The 17939-nt window shown below is 40.2% G+C and overlaps 1 protein-coding gene across 2 annotated transcripts in view; it reads right to left on the bottom strand.

The window, feature by feature from the left end:
* The window catches only part of samhd1 (SAM domain and HD domain 1), a 60735-nt gene extending 47419 nt beyond the window's left edge, over nt 1-13316 (bottom strand). For both annotated transcript variants that reach the window (XM_056733735.1, XM_056733736.1), the window contains exons 1-4: nt 13084-13316; nt 12757-12823; nt 4519-4591; nt 4283-4443 (exon numbers count right to left, since the gene is read on the bottom strand). In XM_056733735.1, coding sequence (XP_056589713.1) covers nt 4283-4443; nt 4519-4591; nt 12757-12823; nt 13084-13246 — 464 coding nt within the window. In that variant the 5' untranslated portion in view covers nt 13247-13316. The remainder of the gene's footprint in view (nt 1-4282; nt 4444-4518; nt 4592-12756; nt 12824-13083) is intronic.
* Between the last annotated feature and the right edge of the window lie 4623 nt (nt 13317-17939).

Genomic DNA, 17939 nt, shown 5'->3' with positions numbered 1-17939 from the left:
TCATGCCCGGTTATGGAGATTGGAGCGATGATCCGGATCCCCGACGCCCCGCGGACTGCCCCCGATCAGTCTGGGTGGTACCAAATACCTGTGAGTATTGAGGGGGGTACTTATCAGGCCTTGGTGGATTCAGGCTGCAACCAAACCTCGATTCACCCAGGAGTGATTCAAACTACGGCATTGGATACGGGCCGCGAGGTTAAGGTAAGGTGTGTGCACGGGGAGGTGGTGAGTTATCCCTTAGTCGCCCTGGTAATTAAATTTAGGGGGGAAAAAGCATACAGTTTAGGTAGCTGTTAACTCACACCTCCGACATCTGCTAAATTTGGGGACGAATAGGCCGGATTTTAGTGTGTTATTAGGGTATTTATGTGCGGATGTCTCTGGGGATAAACATGGGCGGATGGGAGCAGTTGCGCAGTTTGGAGAGGCAGAGCCGGGACCCTCAACGACAGATTCAGGGGAAGGAGCACGATTGAGAGACGAATTCTCTCATCCTGCGATGATTTTCCCCTGGATCAGTCGCGAGATGAATCTCTCAAAAATGCGTTTGAGCAGGTCCGCATGATTGACGGACAGTCTCTCCAACCAGCACAGCTGCTTACCTATCCATATTTTGCCATAATAAAAGACAGGTTGTATCGAGTGGCCCAAGACACTCAGTCAAAGAAGAATACAACACAATTGGTCATTCCAAAGAGCCGCCGGGAAATGCTTTTTCAGGCGGCTCATGCTAATCCGATGGCAGGGTACTTAGGGCATACCGCGACACTGAATTGCTTAATGGCCCGTTTCTTTTGGCCGGGCATACACGAGAATGTGCGCAGATGGTGTGCCGCATGTCGTGAATGTCAGTTGGTAAACCCACCGGCCTCTCCAAAAGCACCATTGTGCCCGCTTCCCTTAATCCAGGTCCACTTCGAACGAATTGGTATGGACCTGGTCGGGCAATTAGAGCGTCTGCACGAGGGCATCGATTTGCATATGTGCTGTGCGCGAGGTCCCCCAAGCCTCCACTAGGTTTTCCCCTTTCGAGTTGCTCTATGGACGTCAGCCCCATGGGGTGCTGGATGTACTAAGAGAAACTTGGGAGGACGGACCTACCGCTAGTAAAAACGAAATCCAGTATGTAATGGACCTGAGAACAAAACTCCACACCTTGGGGCGGCTCTCTATGGAGAATTTGTTACAGGCCCAAGACAGACAAAGCCGGCAATATAATAAGGGTACCAGATTACGTCAATTTACACTGGGAGAGAAAGTTCTTGTATTACTCCAAACGTCCAGCTCAAAATTACTCGCCAAGTGGCAAGGACCCTTTGTGGTTACACGACGAGTAGGGGATCTCAATTATGAGGTGGGTGAGATCAGACAGAGGCGACACACATCAATTATATCACCTCAACCTCCTTAAAAAATGGAGTGAGGCGGACACGGTGATGCTGGCGACAGTGGTAGGAAGGGAGGATGATCTCGGACCAGAGATGGGAAGGAAAACCCAATCGAACACTCTGCCCCCAGGGGGAATCATCTTTCGCCGTCCCAGACCACTGACGTTGCCAGGTTGCAGGCTCGTTTTGCTGATGTGTTCTCGTCTCTGCCTGGCCTCACTACACTCATAGAACACCATATTGAGACCACACCGGGGGTGGTTGTACGTGGCCGACCGCATCGGTTACCTGAACACAAGAAAAAAGTAGTTCAGGAAGAATTAGAGGCCATGCTGGATATGGGGGTAATAGAGGAGTCCAACAGTGACTGGGCCAGAAGTGTGCAATTGGGCGAGTGGAGGTTAGGTATCTGGGCTTCCACTTGGGTCACGGACAGGTGCATCCTCAAATTGATAAAACAGCAGCAATTGCAACCTCTCCGAGTCCCAAGACCAAAAAGGAGGTGAGGCAATTCCTGGGGCTGGCAGGTTATTACAGAAGGTTTGTTCCGGACTATTCAACCCTCACCAGCCCCCTGACGGATCTCACTAAAAAGGAAGCACCAGATCCCGTCCAATGGTCGGAGCTGTGCCAGCGGGCTTTCACCCAGGTTAAGGCGGCTCTGTGTGGTGGCCCGTTATTACACTCTCCTGATTTCTCTCTCCCTTTTCTTGTACAGACAGACGCATCGGACAGGGGGCTAGGAGCGGTCGTGTCTCAGGAGGGGGAGGGGGCGGAGCGGCCGGTGCTGTACATCAGCCGTAAACTCTCGAGAAGAGAGACGATGTACAGCACCATTGAGAAGGAATGCTTGGCGATCCGGTGGGCCGTCCTTACCCTCCGCTATTACCTCCTGGGACGGGAGTTCACCCTCTGTTCGGACCACGCACCCCTCCAATGGCTCCACCGCATGAAAGATACCAACGCGCGGATCACCCGTTGGTACCTGGCATTACAACCCTTCAAATTCCGGGTGGTCCTCAGACCGGGGACCCAGATGGTGGTGGCTGACTTCCTCTCCAGGAGGGGGGGGGGAAGCTGCAGGCCAGATGGGGCCCCGGCCTGAGTCGGGTGGGGGTATGTGGCAAGGGGGGCGCGGCCTAGCGGAATCTGGAGAGAGAGGAAATCGACGGGAGGTAAGTAGGTCAGAGACCAATTGTAAACACCTGTCTGTAATTCCAGTGATTGGCGAGAAGAGTATAAATGCCAACAAAAGACGTTCGAGGAGAGAGAGGAAAGGAACGAGAAGCAGAGACGTTCGTTTGAGAGAGAGAGACAGGACGTGAAATACTTATGTGCCAGGAGGCCATAAATTACATATTATTTACTTTTGCTTTGTGTTTTACCGAAGAGCTGAATAAAAACTCTGAATCAGCCAATCCGACCTCATCTCCTTCTTTCCATACAAAGAACCTTATTTACAGTAAGTTTTCCATACATTCAACGACAGTAGATAAGCAACAGGCAGCGATTTATTCTGTATTAAGGGTTATTCATTATGCAAAGCTGAAAGAAAAAATATCCAACTATATTATGTTAAAGAAAATTACACCATATTTACGACTTGTTTAAAGAATATTGGCCAATTTACAGACTGGAATAGCGTTAGCCTCTTGCTGTCTGCACTGTTAACCTGCCCTTGTGGACCGCCTGCTCACAAACTTATCTGTGATTTTACGAGCCATATCTGCTAAATTAAATACATAACATGTGATGAAATGTATAGTTCGAAAGCCTTTAAAAACATTTTAGGGTGCAAAACAAACAATACTAACCTAACCATTCACAACAGAACGAGGAAAAATCTTTGGAAAACGTCTTGGTTACGGATGTTACCTCAGTTCCCTGATGGAGTAAATGAGACATTGTGTCGAACCGACAGATGGGGTTCCTATTAAAACTCGCCACAACGCTGTGCCGTATTACAATCTCAGCGAAGCAACGGTGACAGGCCTGGGCGTGTCTGACGCGAGTGCTTTCGTGAAATTTGTAATCTTCCAGTGGATAGGTGGGCAGAGGGTCCTAGAGCTTTTTTAGAAAAGGTGGGAAGCCTTTACCTTCTGTCCTCACGGGCCATCGTGTCTGTCCCCACTCTTCAATGAGTGTATTGCACCCAAGAGAACAGCGGGACATGCCAAGCTGGAGAAAATGTATCTTTTAGAGAAAAAAAAAACGAACACTTCTGGAACTGCCGAGACGCCCAGGGGAAGTCGCTGCAGGAAGGGACAGTCCACTGCATCACATTGTAGAATCCAGCAATATTTTACCAGAAGATCTGTAGATCGCTGTTCAATCATAAGCGAAGGCTCCGAAGAACAAAAGTTGAATAAATGCGCCATGTCGTCTCCGTTTTATACCCGGATATCCTGGGGCGGAGTCCTGCGTGCAAATTTCATTGTCCTGTTTCAAAACCAGTCGAAGTGATAGGTTCTCAAGAGAGAACTCCATCTGTCGGTTCGACACAACATTGAGAGACCGACAGAAAGGGAACCGCAGTTCTATTTTCTTGAAGCAGTGCAGCACTGTACCTAATTGCGATACAGCACCACCATAGTGGAGTAATGTCAAAAATACAGTTACAAATGCCTATTGAGTGCAACGCTTGTCCATGGCATGAAGACAGCGTTTTCTGCGACACTGTTTTTGTCGAGAGGGGCTGAGGTGGTGCAAAATTAGGCAGAGACGGCCACCTCCAAATTCTCTATGCAGGAAAACCCCTGTGTATTTGAGCAATACATTTCTAACATCTACAATGTGTTTAGAAACAATTCTCCGAATTCTCTTTACCCGGACTCCCCAATTGCTTAAATTGCAAGGATTCACTTTTTTGCTTGGTGCACTTTTACACTTACCCAATCGAATGCTCAAAGCGGTTGTGGGAAGCCCCAGGGAACACCAGGTAAGTTCCTCCAAGCTGTTTGATGTGACGAAGTCTCTGAAATTGTGCCGTGTCTATGATTTGGACAAGGAGAGGATGAATCTCAATATGGCCATGGATAGGATCATTAAAAACCTGTGACAAAAACAGATCATTCATGGTAATGATATCTATACAAGTGTTAAGAAAAGTTGTATGTTTAAGGCATACCTTCATGCTTTCATTTGAGATTTGCCAAAGCTTTTGAAGACAGTGAAGAACTCTCAGGCGTGATCCTAAAGAGCTAAGAAAAGTTTAAAAACATATCAGACAGAGGCACTCAATGATTTAATAGAAAATATAAAAACGCCCTTTATTTAATCATGGCTTGGACATTTAAAAACAAGCACCAAATAAGTATTCATTAGGGTGTGAGAAACAAACGCATGCAGAGTCTGTTAATACAACAGTCAATCATATGACAGGGGTTTACAAGTACAATTAGTAATTTAGCAGACACTTTTATCCAAAGCGACTTACAGATAGTTCAGTGAGCAATAAACAACATGTCATTCAGGAGCAATAATACAATAGGTACTAATATATAGTTACTAGTTTCAACAAAAGCCAGACCAATATTTGTTGAGAGAAAGAGAGAGGGTTATTGTTTTTTAATCATTCGTCTGTCACGTATTCACAGAAGAGATGGGTTTTAAGAAGTTTTTTGAATGTTGTGAGAGATGTTGTTGTCTAGACTGAGTTAGGAAGAATGTTCCACCAGGAAGGAGTTGTGAAGAAGTATGAGCGGGAAAGCGATTTACTGCCCTTTTGAGAAGGTAATACAAGACACCGCTCATTTGCTGAAAGCAGGGTTCTTAAAGGAGTTTATTTTTGTTCTGAATCAGCTGGAGTGGTTTGATAGCCGTTGCAGGAAGACCAGCAAGGAGAGCATTGCAGTAGTCCAACCTTGAGATAACCAGGGCCTCGACAAGGAGTTGTGCCGCATTGTAAGTTGAGGACTAGAGGTTATTTAAATTATAATAAATGATTTACATTTAAACAAATAGTAGGTCAAGTAATATTAAAATATGTTTCTTAATAAAACTTACTAACAAAAATATATTTTATTTTGTGTTGTAACCGGTATAACATATATTATTGTATTGTTTCCTATTGGAGACTGAGGTGGGCGCTATCAAACGTGTATATGGGTAAGCAGGTGGAGTAATATTTGGGGAGTCACCAGGGTCACAGTGTGAACAGACTCAAGTCTTCCTTTGGAAGCCATGTTTGTCTGTGTCTGCCTTTCTCTATGTCCAGACTGTGATCACGGAGTCTGTTTTCGGTGAGGATACGTCTCTGTTTCACATCTCCAACAGTTAAGAGATAATTTGTAAAATTTTATTTTCTGTTAAGGGTCCAATAGCATTTTGAGTTTACTTTGGGTTTTCCTTTCCTTTTCCCAATGATCTAAATATAACTTTCTACTTTCTTTGATAATTTGGTTTATTCTGATTTGGTTTCGTACAGTTGTGCTGGTCTGAAGTTTTTTGGATGTGTATTATGAGGGGGTATCTGCTTAATTCAGCGCTGCATGCATAATTTGTTTGTATATGTGCAGCAGTTCAAATAAAAAATTGCTCTCTCGCTCTCACTCGCTGAGTGCATGAGGGGAGCGTGGCAGGTGGTGTGAGAGTGACACGCTTGTTTCTATTTCTTGTTTTTTTGTGGGGAAATCATGTTCTGGGTTATTGTTTTGGGTAAAAAAAAAAAGTTGCTGTAAATACTGGACTGATGGAGAAAATCAAGGCGCCTTCCATGGGTGTTGGTAGGGGTGTCGAAATTAATCGTTTTTACGATCCATCGCGATGCAAACGAGGACGATTCGGTATCAGAAAATAACCGGTTATTATGTACTTACGTTTTTCTGACGTCATGTCGCAAACGTGCTTTTACTGCTTTAGCATACAATGGCGGAGGAAGGCAAGACGCGAGTAATCAAAAGTGCTCAAACTACTTTGAAAGCCGACATCTGGGCACATTTCGGCTTTTATGAAAAACCCGGTAAGCACGACCTGGACAGGATACAAGCTGGGTATTTTGTCACGCACAAATAAAACACACGGGGTGTAATACCACAAACTTCAGAAACCACGTAAGCTGTTTTCACCCTGAGCGTGTCTGCAGAGCGTGCTTTCTCCACAGCAGGAGATTTGGTCACTGCTAAAAGAAGCACTCTTAAACCAGAGCATGTGGACCAGTTAGTGTTCTTAAAGAAAGACCTACAAATTCCCAAATGCTGAGCAGTGACTCATGCTGAGCAGTTTGTGATGTTTCCGTTCTTTTATATTTGTTATTTACTTTTGAAACACTGAAGTGCAAATGTAGTTTTTTTTTATTTTGAAGATTGACTTCACAAGTAGGTGTGGCCTCTTGTTTATTTTGGTGTATTATCTAATTTAATGTTTATAAATTTGTTTACATTAAAATGTGTTACAAGTACATTAAACTATTTAATGTAAGTACTAAAGTACACTCCTTGCATTGTGCACTTTAAGTATTAGCTACTGCTGCTCCTACACAAGCTAATGCCCAGACTTGACATTTGTTTGATGTTTGATACTCGAAGAAGACAAGGTAAAATTTAAGTTTCAGTTCATATATAAGACCGCTTGTTTTTATTGACAAAGTGAAATAGTCTGGTGGAAAACGGAATTGTTGTATCTGACATGTGGGTGCAAGTAACGCCATTGCGAGCACCTGCTACAAGTCACAATTTCAAATGTGCCACCTTTTATTTCCAACGAGGAAATGTTATGGAACCAAGTCGTTTTGGAAAGTTTGCTGGATCTATGAAAAAAGTTCCGCTTAGGAATGCCAAATTGAAAAGTGCGTTGTGTTTAGAAGACAAGTTCACATGTTTTAAAATGCGCCCACAAATTCGTTGGATATTTCTTTTTGCATTCAACTTGGTGATAGTTCTTACATGGTGTAATCAGTAGGGGTGTAACGATACACTCAGCTCACGATTCGATACATATCTCGATTCTGATTTCACAATGAAACACATCTCAATATTTTGAACAAAATTTAAAAAATGAAACTGAAATGCAAATAACATTTATTTTCAAAATATTAACAATTTAGTAACTTTTTTGTTGTACATACAATTTAATAAAGAATTTTAACATTTTAAGGCTTAACTGAAATTAGAATTAAGATCAGTGTCAATTTTGACAGCAAATTTTTATTTGGTTTTAGTTTATTGACTAAAATGCAATTTAGTTTAAGTCATCCCATTTTATCATAGTCTAGTTAATAGTCATATTTTAGTCTACTTTTAGTCAACGAAATCTATATTACTTTGGTCTACTAAAATCTATCTTGATTAACTCATTTAATTGGTGTAATTAAATGTTCTATACAAAAATGTAACGTTTTGACATAATTTACTTTACCTTAGAATTAAATAAAACCAGGTCATTACCTTTATTTTTCAGGAAAGTTCAGTAACTGCTGGATTTGCATTGTCGCAACAAAGAGAATATTAGACCATGAACGATATGTACTTGTTCATTCAGTCTCAATTTGACTCCATTTACTCGTTCGTGAAGGATGTGTTTATTCAGTACGTTTAACCAATGAAACGTTCTGATAGAGCTCACACTCAAACCCCATTGGCTAATGTCTTTGCACGGCCTTTGCTTGAGAGGGTAATGAATGAGAAATATCTAATCTTTCAAGGCAAATAACATAAACTATTACATTTCTTCAATTATGCAAATCACATATTTTTTTTAGCATCTCATTCAATCTTTTAATACACAGTACGACTCACTTCATCACTTCTATGATCGAAACAGCGCTGGTGTCTTTTGGTTAAACACTCTCACAGTTAAACATTAAACGTTGCTACATATTTACACATGCCTGGCTGGTTGCAAGATGCCGTGTTGCTATACATAACACTCTCCTTTATTAGATACACCAGTTCAATTGCATGTAAACCCAAATTGCTATTCAGCCAGTCACATGGCAGCAAATCAATGCATTGAGGCATTTAGACATGGTGAACATGACTTCCTGAAGCTCAAACCGAACATCAAAATGGGGAAGAAATCGGATATATTATGTGAGGTGTGTGTACCAAATAAGCACTATTTAAATGGCATGGCCATCCAGAATATTATTGCAATTGTCAATCTCCAACTGACACCAGTGTACCCATCTTCTTATGGTTACTTCCAGCTACCGTGAATGTGAATCAATGTATCCATTTAAGATGATGGTACACAAAAAGAGGCCATTTTGAAGAATGTGCATTGTATCAACAAAACAAACCTACATCTCTGCAGTTGAATATAGTAGAGACACAGGGGTTGGTTCGTTATACTCATGGATAAGTGTATTATAATATTATAGGTGACAAACAACGCCCATAGCAACCAAACAGATTATTTTAGCAACCATCTAGCCAGACCTATATCTCTGCTGTAAAACATTGTAGAGGCTTTCATTTAGCTCTGTGGTAAGAGCATTGCGTTAACAATGCAAGGTTGTGGGTTCGATCCGAGGGAATTGCACATACCTATGTATAAATGCATAGGATAATGCAATGTAAGTCGCTTTGGATAAAAGCGTCTGCCAAATGCTTAAATGTAAATGTAGAGGCACGGGGGTTGGTTTGTTTTCCTCCTGGCTTAGTTAATTATCAATTGATAGGTGCCAAGTCACGCCCATAGCAACATAGATAAATATATCTAGAATAAAGAGGAGAGGGCCACGGATGATCTTCTCGGCTGTGTTTGCTGTCCACTGGGTGTTTGCTGTAGGGTGTTGCGGTCTGCTGCACTGCAGTGACTCTTCTATTTGCATATGTATGTAAGCATTTGTTGTGTCCATTAAGTCTTACTGACAAACCCTAGCATGATTTAGCATGTGGATGACTTTTATACATCGTGGACATGTTAGGGTGCGAGTCCTGAGCTTAGTCGGCAAAGGTGCCGACCGGTGAGCGTAATGTGAGCGGAGCATGAGCGTAATGTGAGCGGAGCGTTTGCTTGGTCCGTGAGCAATTGAGCGAAATATTAAGACACTGTGGTTATGGAACTTTTTAAAAACAATCAGTTTTATTGTATATGGGCAGAAAAGATAGTCTATGGTTAGTTTTTTATTATAATAGTGTGTTCTCATAACTATCAGGCATATGCAGGGCCCTATGGCTGTCTGAAAAAAATTATCCTTATATGAACCTCCGTGATCATAACATGTTTGTTCTAACACTTTTGTTCTAATTATTTAATGATTACTTTAAAGTGTCCTGCATTTGGCTCAATTCTCCGCTTCTTTGTTATATTATAAACGTGAATAACTCTTGATTTAATCTGTAATGTGTTGCCTCGGGTCATGTTATAATGAATTTATAACATTGAATTTCACTGTTTCACATTACATATTGTCAAGGTGGGACAGTCGCAAATGAAGCCTATCCAATACAGCATCAATGATCAAATTCATAAGAGACAATTAAATTAAATTAAAGTGAAAATTCTCATACAATTTAGTTTTAAATATAGATAGAAGCATCAGTTCAATGGTTTAAGCACATTTTCATGATGTTCAGAATTTCTAACCTTTCTACCCTCTACAAAGTTTTTGTAGTAGCAACCATGGTGTATTGATAACCATTGGCAAACCCATAGTTTTACTGTGGTTCAACAAAATTATATATTTTCTTGAGGTTATATAGTAGTAATGATACATTGTAGCATTTTCAGCAGTGTATGTTCAGTGTATGTGACCATAATAAACAAGCTAGAAAGATAAGAAGCATTTACAAAAGTTAATCCATAACCGGTCTCACGCATTTCGGTCCGGTGTCATTTCATAGTACGAAAACAAAATCTAACAAAGATTAAAGTTCGCTCATGCACTAATAGACCTCCGTTACACTTCAATCGATCCGCATGTTTTTAACCGATAAAGTGAAGTTGACACCATTGTTACTGTTTATTGCTAAAAGCCAAAGTTTATGAATAAACGTGAGAGGGGCAACGAACAATCACAACACCCATTGTAGCAAAAGCCAATCACGAAAGACTTTGTCAGCTTTACCAATCAGAGCATTTCAGAAGGAGAGCTTTTATATAGACCGGAAGAAATCCAGTCGTTTTGTTATAAGTGGGACAGCTATGAACAATAGAAATATGTGAAATATAAAGCATTTTTTTTAATTAGAAACATGAAAATCCATGGTTAAACAAAAACGTAAACAAAGCCTCTAAAACAGTTGGATTTATGATTATATTTTCTTTTAGCTTAAAGGAGTTGTTCACTTTCAAAATAAATTATAATGATAATTTACTCACCCCCATGTCATCCAAGATGTTTATGTATTTGTTTCTTTAGTAAAAAGTATCTTTTCAACATAATTATGAATTTTGTGAAGTCATGAACGTGCATTGCAGAACAGAGCAAGGAGAGCTTTTGTTTTTATGAAGCGTATATTTTTTTGGGGAAAATGACCGCTCATTTCACTAGATAAAACCCATATAAATTGTCTGATTTCGGTTAAAGCTGCACTGAAAATTGAAATTTTAACCTCCAAGCGTTTGGAGTATTGAAGTCCACTATATGTGGAAAAATCCTGGAATGTTTTCATCAAAAACCTAAATTTGTTTCTACTAAAGAAACAAATCCATAAACATCTTTGATGTCATGGGGGTGAGTAAATTATCATGAAAAGGAAAATACTTATTTAATTAGTTTATTATTTTCAGCCATTAACTGTCACATTTATTAATTGAATTGGGTCATTATAAGATGTTTTAATGTGATCTTAATTTCTGTATTGCACATCTCACTGACGTTTACCAGCTTCAACCATTTTTACCACTAAAAACTAAAAACAAATAAAAAAATACCCATCAGGGAACAAAATTTTCTGTATGCAAAAAATTATCAATAAATAACCATCAGGGAAGGATATTTTCTGGATGCAAAAAAAGAAACTATTAATAATCATCTGGTTATTTTCTGGTTGAAAAAGGAACCAATAAATAACCATCAGAGAACGTTATTTTCTGGTTATTTAAAAAAAACATAACCAATAGGGAACCAAAAACTAATGTTAGTGTTTCTGGTTTACACTTTATTGGGTATTCAGTTCAGTAAGCTCAGAGAATAAATGCATGTACATAGTGATGATGTCACAAACATGCTAATTAGCACGTAACGGCCCATTGCACCATAGTGACGGGTAAAAACCAATTATGACAAGTTTTTTTCTATAAAAAAAGTCTAGCGCAACCTCTAAACTGAGTGTATCGTTACACACCTAGTTAATACAGTTATACTGTAACCTATTGTCCACCACTGAATAAAGATCTAACAACAAACAAAATGAATAATAAAATGTCATCTGGCATCTGTTATCAAGACTCTGTCAGTTTTGGGTTGGCTGCCCAGTCAAACTTTAACAGTACTTTAGTGCGAGAACATGCGACTTTGCATAGCGGCGAACTCAATAAAACATCACTTTAAAAAAAAATAGCATTGACCTGGAAGAGAAGCTCTCCATCTCACCGCAGAGATCAGATCAAGAGCAGGTAAAGAGGATTGTTATGCTCGCCGTGGCAAATCAGATGTTGTGTTGTTTTTGTACGTGGAGTGCCAGTGCCATCCGAGTTTGCATTATAGTTACAGAATTGTAAAACTACAACAGAGAATATGGAGTACAGGCCAATTGTGAATATAATCAACGTATTGATTAATTAGAAATGAATCTGCTCTTAATAGGAACACGTTGTGGTGTTTGCTTACATTGTTTACCTAATTTGTAAGTCGCTTGGATAAAAGCGTCTGCTAAATGACTAAATGTAAATAAGCATGTTTTACTGCTAATTCTATTTCAATACAAAGAACAGAAGAGTTAGATTGATTAGTTTGCTTTGGGTTATAGAATAATAATTTAGGCTAGAGAAGACCCTTGATGAAAGGACTCGAACATTGTGCTTGTGGATATGCTTTTTTTTTACAGAAACTTGTGAAGTAATAACTAAACCATACCATGACTGTACGCATAAGTACGTTCTGTATGTTCATTGCTGTATTCTGCTTAATCGGCTTTGATTAGTTCATAAAGTTTGTTTTGTAGGCTTCTTTACAGTTTGCATTGAAATGCACTAAATGTTTTCAACAAAAAAGCAAAGCAAATAATGTAAGATTGTTCTAATCTGTAAAAAATCTTAATTAACAATAACTTTTACCAAGTGCACCCATGAGAGAAGTGTAGCCTAATGCACTACAACGATATTTTAAAGAAGCTGTTCTGTATTTAAACGGCAAAATGCATATTGTCTAGCTAAAGCATTTATTAATTTAATAATTGTATTAGCCCACAAAACGTTTAAGCCTATGGTAATCTTATAAATTGTTACAAAATATTTACGAATAATTATTGATACTCACGAAATGCCCATGTCTTCCAAATGTACCTCCGTAAGGTATGGTAGCCCCAGCCCTGATATTTCCTGTTCTGAGAAAGTAAAGTGTTGCCAGTTAACATCTACCAACAGTACAAAACACAAGAAATACGCTATACTTAAAGTGAGTTCTTGTCTTATACCGTTAGTCCTGATATTTCGTAAAAAGTTAGCACAGATACGACATATTTCGTTTCTTCCCATGCATTGGACGACATATTGTTAAAATTACAACGTTTATCCTACATAGTTACTGATTTGATCAGGAAAACAGAATATATATATGCCCATTTTAGCTGTACTAATCAAGCACCTCTGAAGATACGCTCCCATTCACCGAGTCCTGCTCTCTGCAGATAAGAGACAGTTTCGTCGACGCCCCAGAGCCTAAAATCTTCATCAGAAACCTGTTTCACATTCAACACACTTGCTTCATCTTGATCTTCTCTCGGCCGTTTCATTCCTTTATCCATCATAAAAACCTAACTAAAACACACTGAACTTTCGGTTTCAAAGCCGGTCTTAACCACGTTTGGTTGTGCTCACTCTTCGTCTTCTTGTTATATGGCGGGAGGCATCAAAAGTGTAGGTGCATTACCGCCACCTACTATACTGGAGTTTGGACCAAAGTATCAACCGGAACTTACAAACAAACAGACCGAGACAGAGACAGAGAAGTCATGCTTTACTTCAGCTGTTAAAATTGAAAAAAAAAATTCACCTCTAAACTGAACCAAACCCGACAAAACCAACATTAAATTGAAGATAAAAGAAGAAACTCACAAGAGTTTACTACAGAGGACGGTTCGGACTGCTGAGAAGATCATTGGTGCTCCCCTGCACACCCTCGAAGAACTGTATACATCCAGAGTACGGAAAAGTACGGTGGTCGCCGTAGAAAAGGGCTCAGAAAATTTTCAGTTTTTCCTGTTTGCCCCTTACTTTTCCTTTGGAACAATGCACATTGTGAAAAGCGCTATATAAATAAACTTGAATTAAATTGTTTTTTTTAATTATTTTTTACATGCAATTAAGAACTTGAATTGAAAATCACCCTGGACCTCTCACATCCAAGCCATCATCGCTTCACAATGCTGCCGTCTTGTCGGCGCTACAGAGCACTGAGCACCAAAACATCCACAAAAATAGCTTCTTCCCCAGGCCATCTACCTCTTGAACAGTTAAATGTTTTTTAGATTAGATTAGATTCAACTTTATTGTCATTACACATATACAAGTACAGTGTAACGAAATGTAGTTTAGGTCTAACCAGAAGTGCAATTAGAAAGTGCAGGATATACAGTGTGAATAAATACAGAATACAATATTAGGAAAATACTATACAATGGGCATGTACTATGAAAATATGACAGTCGGTATGTACTATGAACAATATAAACAGAAGGCTATATACTGTGAACATTAATGTACAGGTGGTTATGAACAGATAACAATATAGGCTATACAATAGAGCAAGTGACTTGAGTGTGCATAAGTTACAGACATTAGCTATTAAAGTTACAGTGCAGTAGATGAGTTGATGCGGTTATTAAAGGTACGGTGCAGTACATGAGTTAATGCAGTTATTGAAGTCATAGTGCAATACATGAGTTGATGCAGTTATACAGTTACAGTGCAGTAGATGAGTTAGTGCAGTTATTGGAGTTACAGTGCAGTAGATGCGTTAATGCAGTTATTGAAGTTACAGTGCAGTAGAAGCATTAATGCGGTTATTAAGGTTACAGTGCAGAATAGATGCGTTAATGCGGTTATTAAGGTTACAGTGCAGTAGATGCGTTAATGCGGTTATTAAGGTTTTACATGCAATTGCGAACTTGCGTGCAAAAAATTTACGTGCAATTAACTATAAAGATAATAATAAAGTGAAATACACCATAGACAAGACTTGCAACAGGGGAAGTTAATCCAGCTCCGGCAAGCAGCCATCCGCTCCAGTGCCATTACGGCACCGTTCACAGACCCGCTTGTCAGGCTGGCGGTTCAAAGCGACGGAGGCGTGGGATCGGGCAATGTCTTTATGTGTGTGCGTGTGTGATAGTTCTGAGTCTGTAGAGTGGGGGAGGAACGCAAGAGCGTCTCACTGCAGTGCTCTACACAGGGTTGATTTTCCAGCTGCGACCTTGGCCAAGGCCAGTGCTGGTTCCAGGGAGCCGAAAAAGAAAAGATTGCGTTTGTTTAGTCTTGAGGCGAGAAACCATATCCAATTCACGGCCACTCTTATTGTCCATTTAGATCTCCAATAGCTTCAATCGATACGGTCAGCCTTGTGAGGCTTTGGACAGCTGTTCCCGTTTTATGAAATTCTTCGATAACCCAGGGCAAAGCCTAATCCAATCAGCAGAAGACCTGTTATCATGGTTCCGAATAGGTAGATGTCTTCGATGTCCTCCACGGAAAGAGCCGCCAGACACACGATCCGCCATGTCTCCCACGCGTCCATCGTGTAGCCAGCTGCGAACATTCCATCAGGGCAGCTAGGTTCCCCCGAACCCATTGGTGTCAATTGCGTTGAGAGACCAGTTGATCAGATCCATAATTTTCAAGTTTGGAGAGCAGTGCAGAGAGAGTCTCTCAATAGATGAGACGAGACAGGATACAGGAGACAAAGCAGGGAAAATAAGGGCAAGGACGGGGAGTGAAAAATGCGACCGCCTCCGCTGAGAGCCAAACGAGAAGGTGCATTAATACACTAAACATAAATACATAAATCTATTTTTATACAACTTTTTCTGTAAATTATATTTCATTCTACTGTATATAACACATACCTTTTACTACTATAGTCTATTCTTATTTTTTACTTGTACATATTCATAAACACTCATAACTTTACTCTCTATAGCTTTACTCTTATGTTTATTTTATTGTATTTCTTAATTTTTTATACCCATAGGCCCTTATTTAAATCATCTGTGTAACTGTTTTCTATTGTTTGATGGTCTCTCTGTGTTGTTGCTGATTCTATGTACTGGACGCTCCTGTCACCAAAACAAATTCTTTGTATGTGCAAACATACTTGGCAATAAAGCTCTTTCTGATTCTGATTCTGAAGATAACTGAAGATCAAATTTTGTATACACTTTCTTTAAATCAATTTTGAATAAAAACAGCAGGAGAGTATAACAGAGCAACAAAACAGATTTCATCCGGAACAAACTTCAATCAACAAACAGGCAAGATAAAGTTATATTCATCTATATGACTTTCATAATTACAACAGAAGAAATAAGACAAAGAGGAACAAATAACTGACTAAAGCTAACGTATGAGAGTGACAGTTAAAATGGAGAGAACAGAGACAGCAGCAGCAGGGCCCCTCCCCCAACACATCACATATCCACTGAGAGTAAAGAGTGCAAAAGACAAGAAAACATACAAACACCATCAAACCCTGAGACTTTAATGGCTGATTACTTTCAGAAAGGAGACATATCTACAATCACAAATATGCTGCTCTACACTGAAACAGCAGTATTTGGCACACAGTCATTTGCCAATTTTCGAAGAACGTTAAAAAACACGGCATCTGTAAAATCCATGAAGAATAAGAAGGAGATACCAGTTAAGCATTTATGACTGTAAACATTTACCACAATGGGACCATAATGTTTCAGGGGAATGAAGCAAGTCTCAACTCTGTTCAGACACATTTTAACAGTCTGAAAGCCCTGGTAGAGAGTGAGGGGCGGGGCTAGACGAGGAGGAGTACCTTATCCTGGACTGTGACACACAGCTGGAGGAGTCCGTCACTCAGATACGGAATACTCTTTCCCTGCAGAAGGTTGAACTGATGTTATCACGCACAATATCAAATGAGACAATGAAAAATCTAGAAAACCAACTTCATCAGATAAAAAAAGAATTTAAAGCGAGTGTTGAAGAGCTGAGAGGAGAAATTAAAGGACTGCAACAGGAAAAAGAGACCAGAAACAGAGAACTAAAAAGAGTCAGGGTTAGGGTTGAAAAAACAGACCTCCATACACGAGTCCTCCATACAATCCAACTTAAATAACACTTAGCCATCAACACACCCACTTCTGACACCTTCTTAGACCAACACGCCAACAACACAGACTGATGCCTCTGAATAACCCCAGGATCAAGAGAACACATTTGCAGAAATAATTATTTTGATGGACTCAAATGGCAAGATCATCAATGAAAACAGCTCTTTCCCAAAACATTGAAACTTTGGTGCCCAAAAACAGACAGTGCCCATCGGCATCTTGATAAAGAAAAACTGGGTGATCCCAGTCACATCATCATTCATGTGGGGACCAATGATCTGCGGACACAACAGGAGCGAGTGATACAGTCGATTGCACACGTGCCAATCAAGTCAACACAGACATCTCCCGTTCACCTTGTACGTCATTCTACATTGAACATCGACAATCTTCATAACCACATCCACTTGCGTAAAGACAGCATGAATGTGTTTGCTAAAAATCTCAAAGATGTTGCACTTGGCAGGACCACTGGCAGTCCCTCGAAGAATACCAGGGAATCCACCAATCCTTAGCAAAAGAGCCGCTTTCTCCAAACTTCAACACACGGCCTCTTCTCTCAAAATCAAGATGAACGCTATCACACAGTGCCCTGGAGACTTCATCAACAACATATGTCTGACAACAATCTTTCCTGTAGCTCAGTGGTAAGAGCATTGCGTTAACAACGCAAGGGTGTGGGTTTGATCCCAGTGGATTGCAAATACCTATGTATAAATGTATAGGATAATGCAATGTAAGTCGCTTTGGCTAAAAGCGTCTGCCAAAGGCATAAATGCAAATGTAAATATCTGAAAACTTTCAACCTGAACAACAGCAACCACATTTTCAACCTTCATCACCATGCAACCCACCACCCACAGCGACACCAAGACCATGTGCCACAACATCAGCAGCAAAAAAAGAGCAATTATTGAGAAAAGCGCCGAGGATGGAGCAGATGTCCACTCCACAACCGAACCCAAACAGATCAGAACGGCCGGAGCAACTCAACTACACTGCAGCCAAAAAAGGCCAAAAGGACACAGAAAGAACCAATCCAAGAGAAATGAAAGACATGCTGAACTTAATCTGTACGCGGCTGATGGACAAGTAGTGAGTAAAAGACAACAAACTGAGTTGAACTACAATATATCAATAT

This window comes from Triplophysa dalaica, chromosome 20 (genome assembly GCF_015846415.1).
Source record: "Triplophysa dalaica isolate WHDGS20190420 chromosome 20, ASM1584641v1, whole genome shotgun sequence".
Lineage (NCBI taxonomy): Eukaryota > Metazoa > Chordata > Actinopteri > Cypriniformes > Nemacheilidae > Triplophysa > Triplophysa dalaica.
Note: the sequence above shows the minus strand (reverse complement) of the source record. Positions and strands in the feature narration are given on the sequence as shown.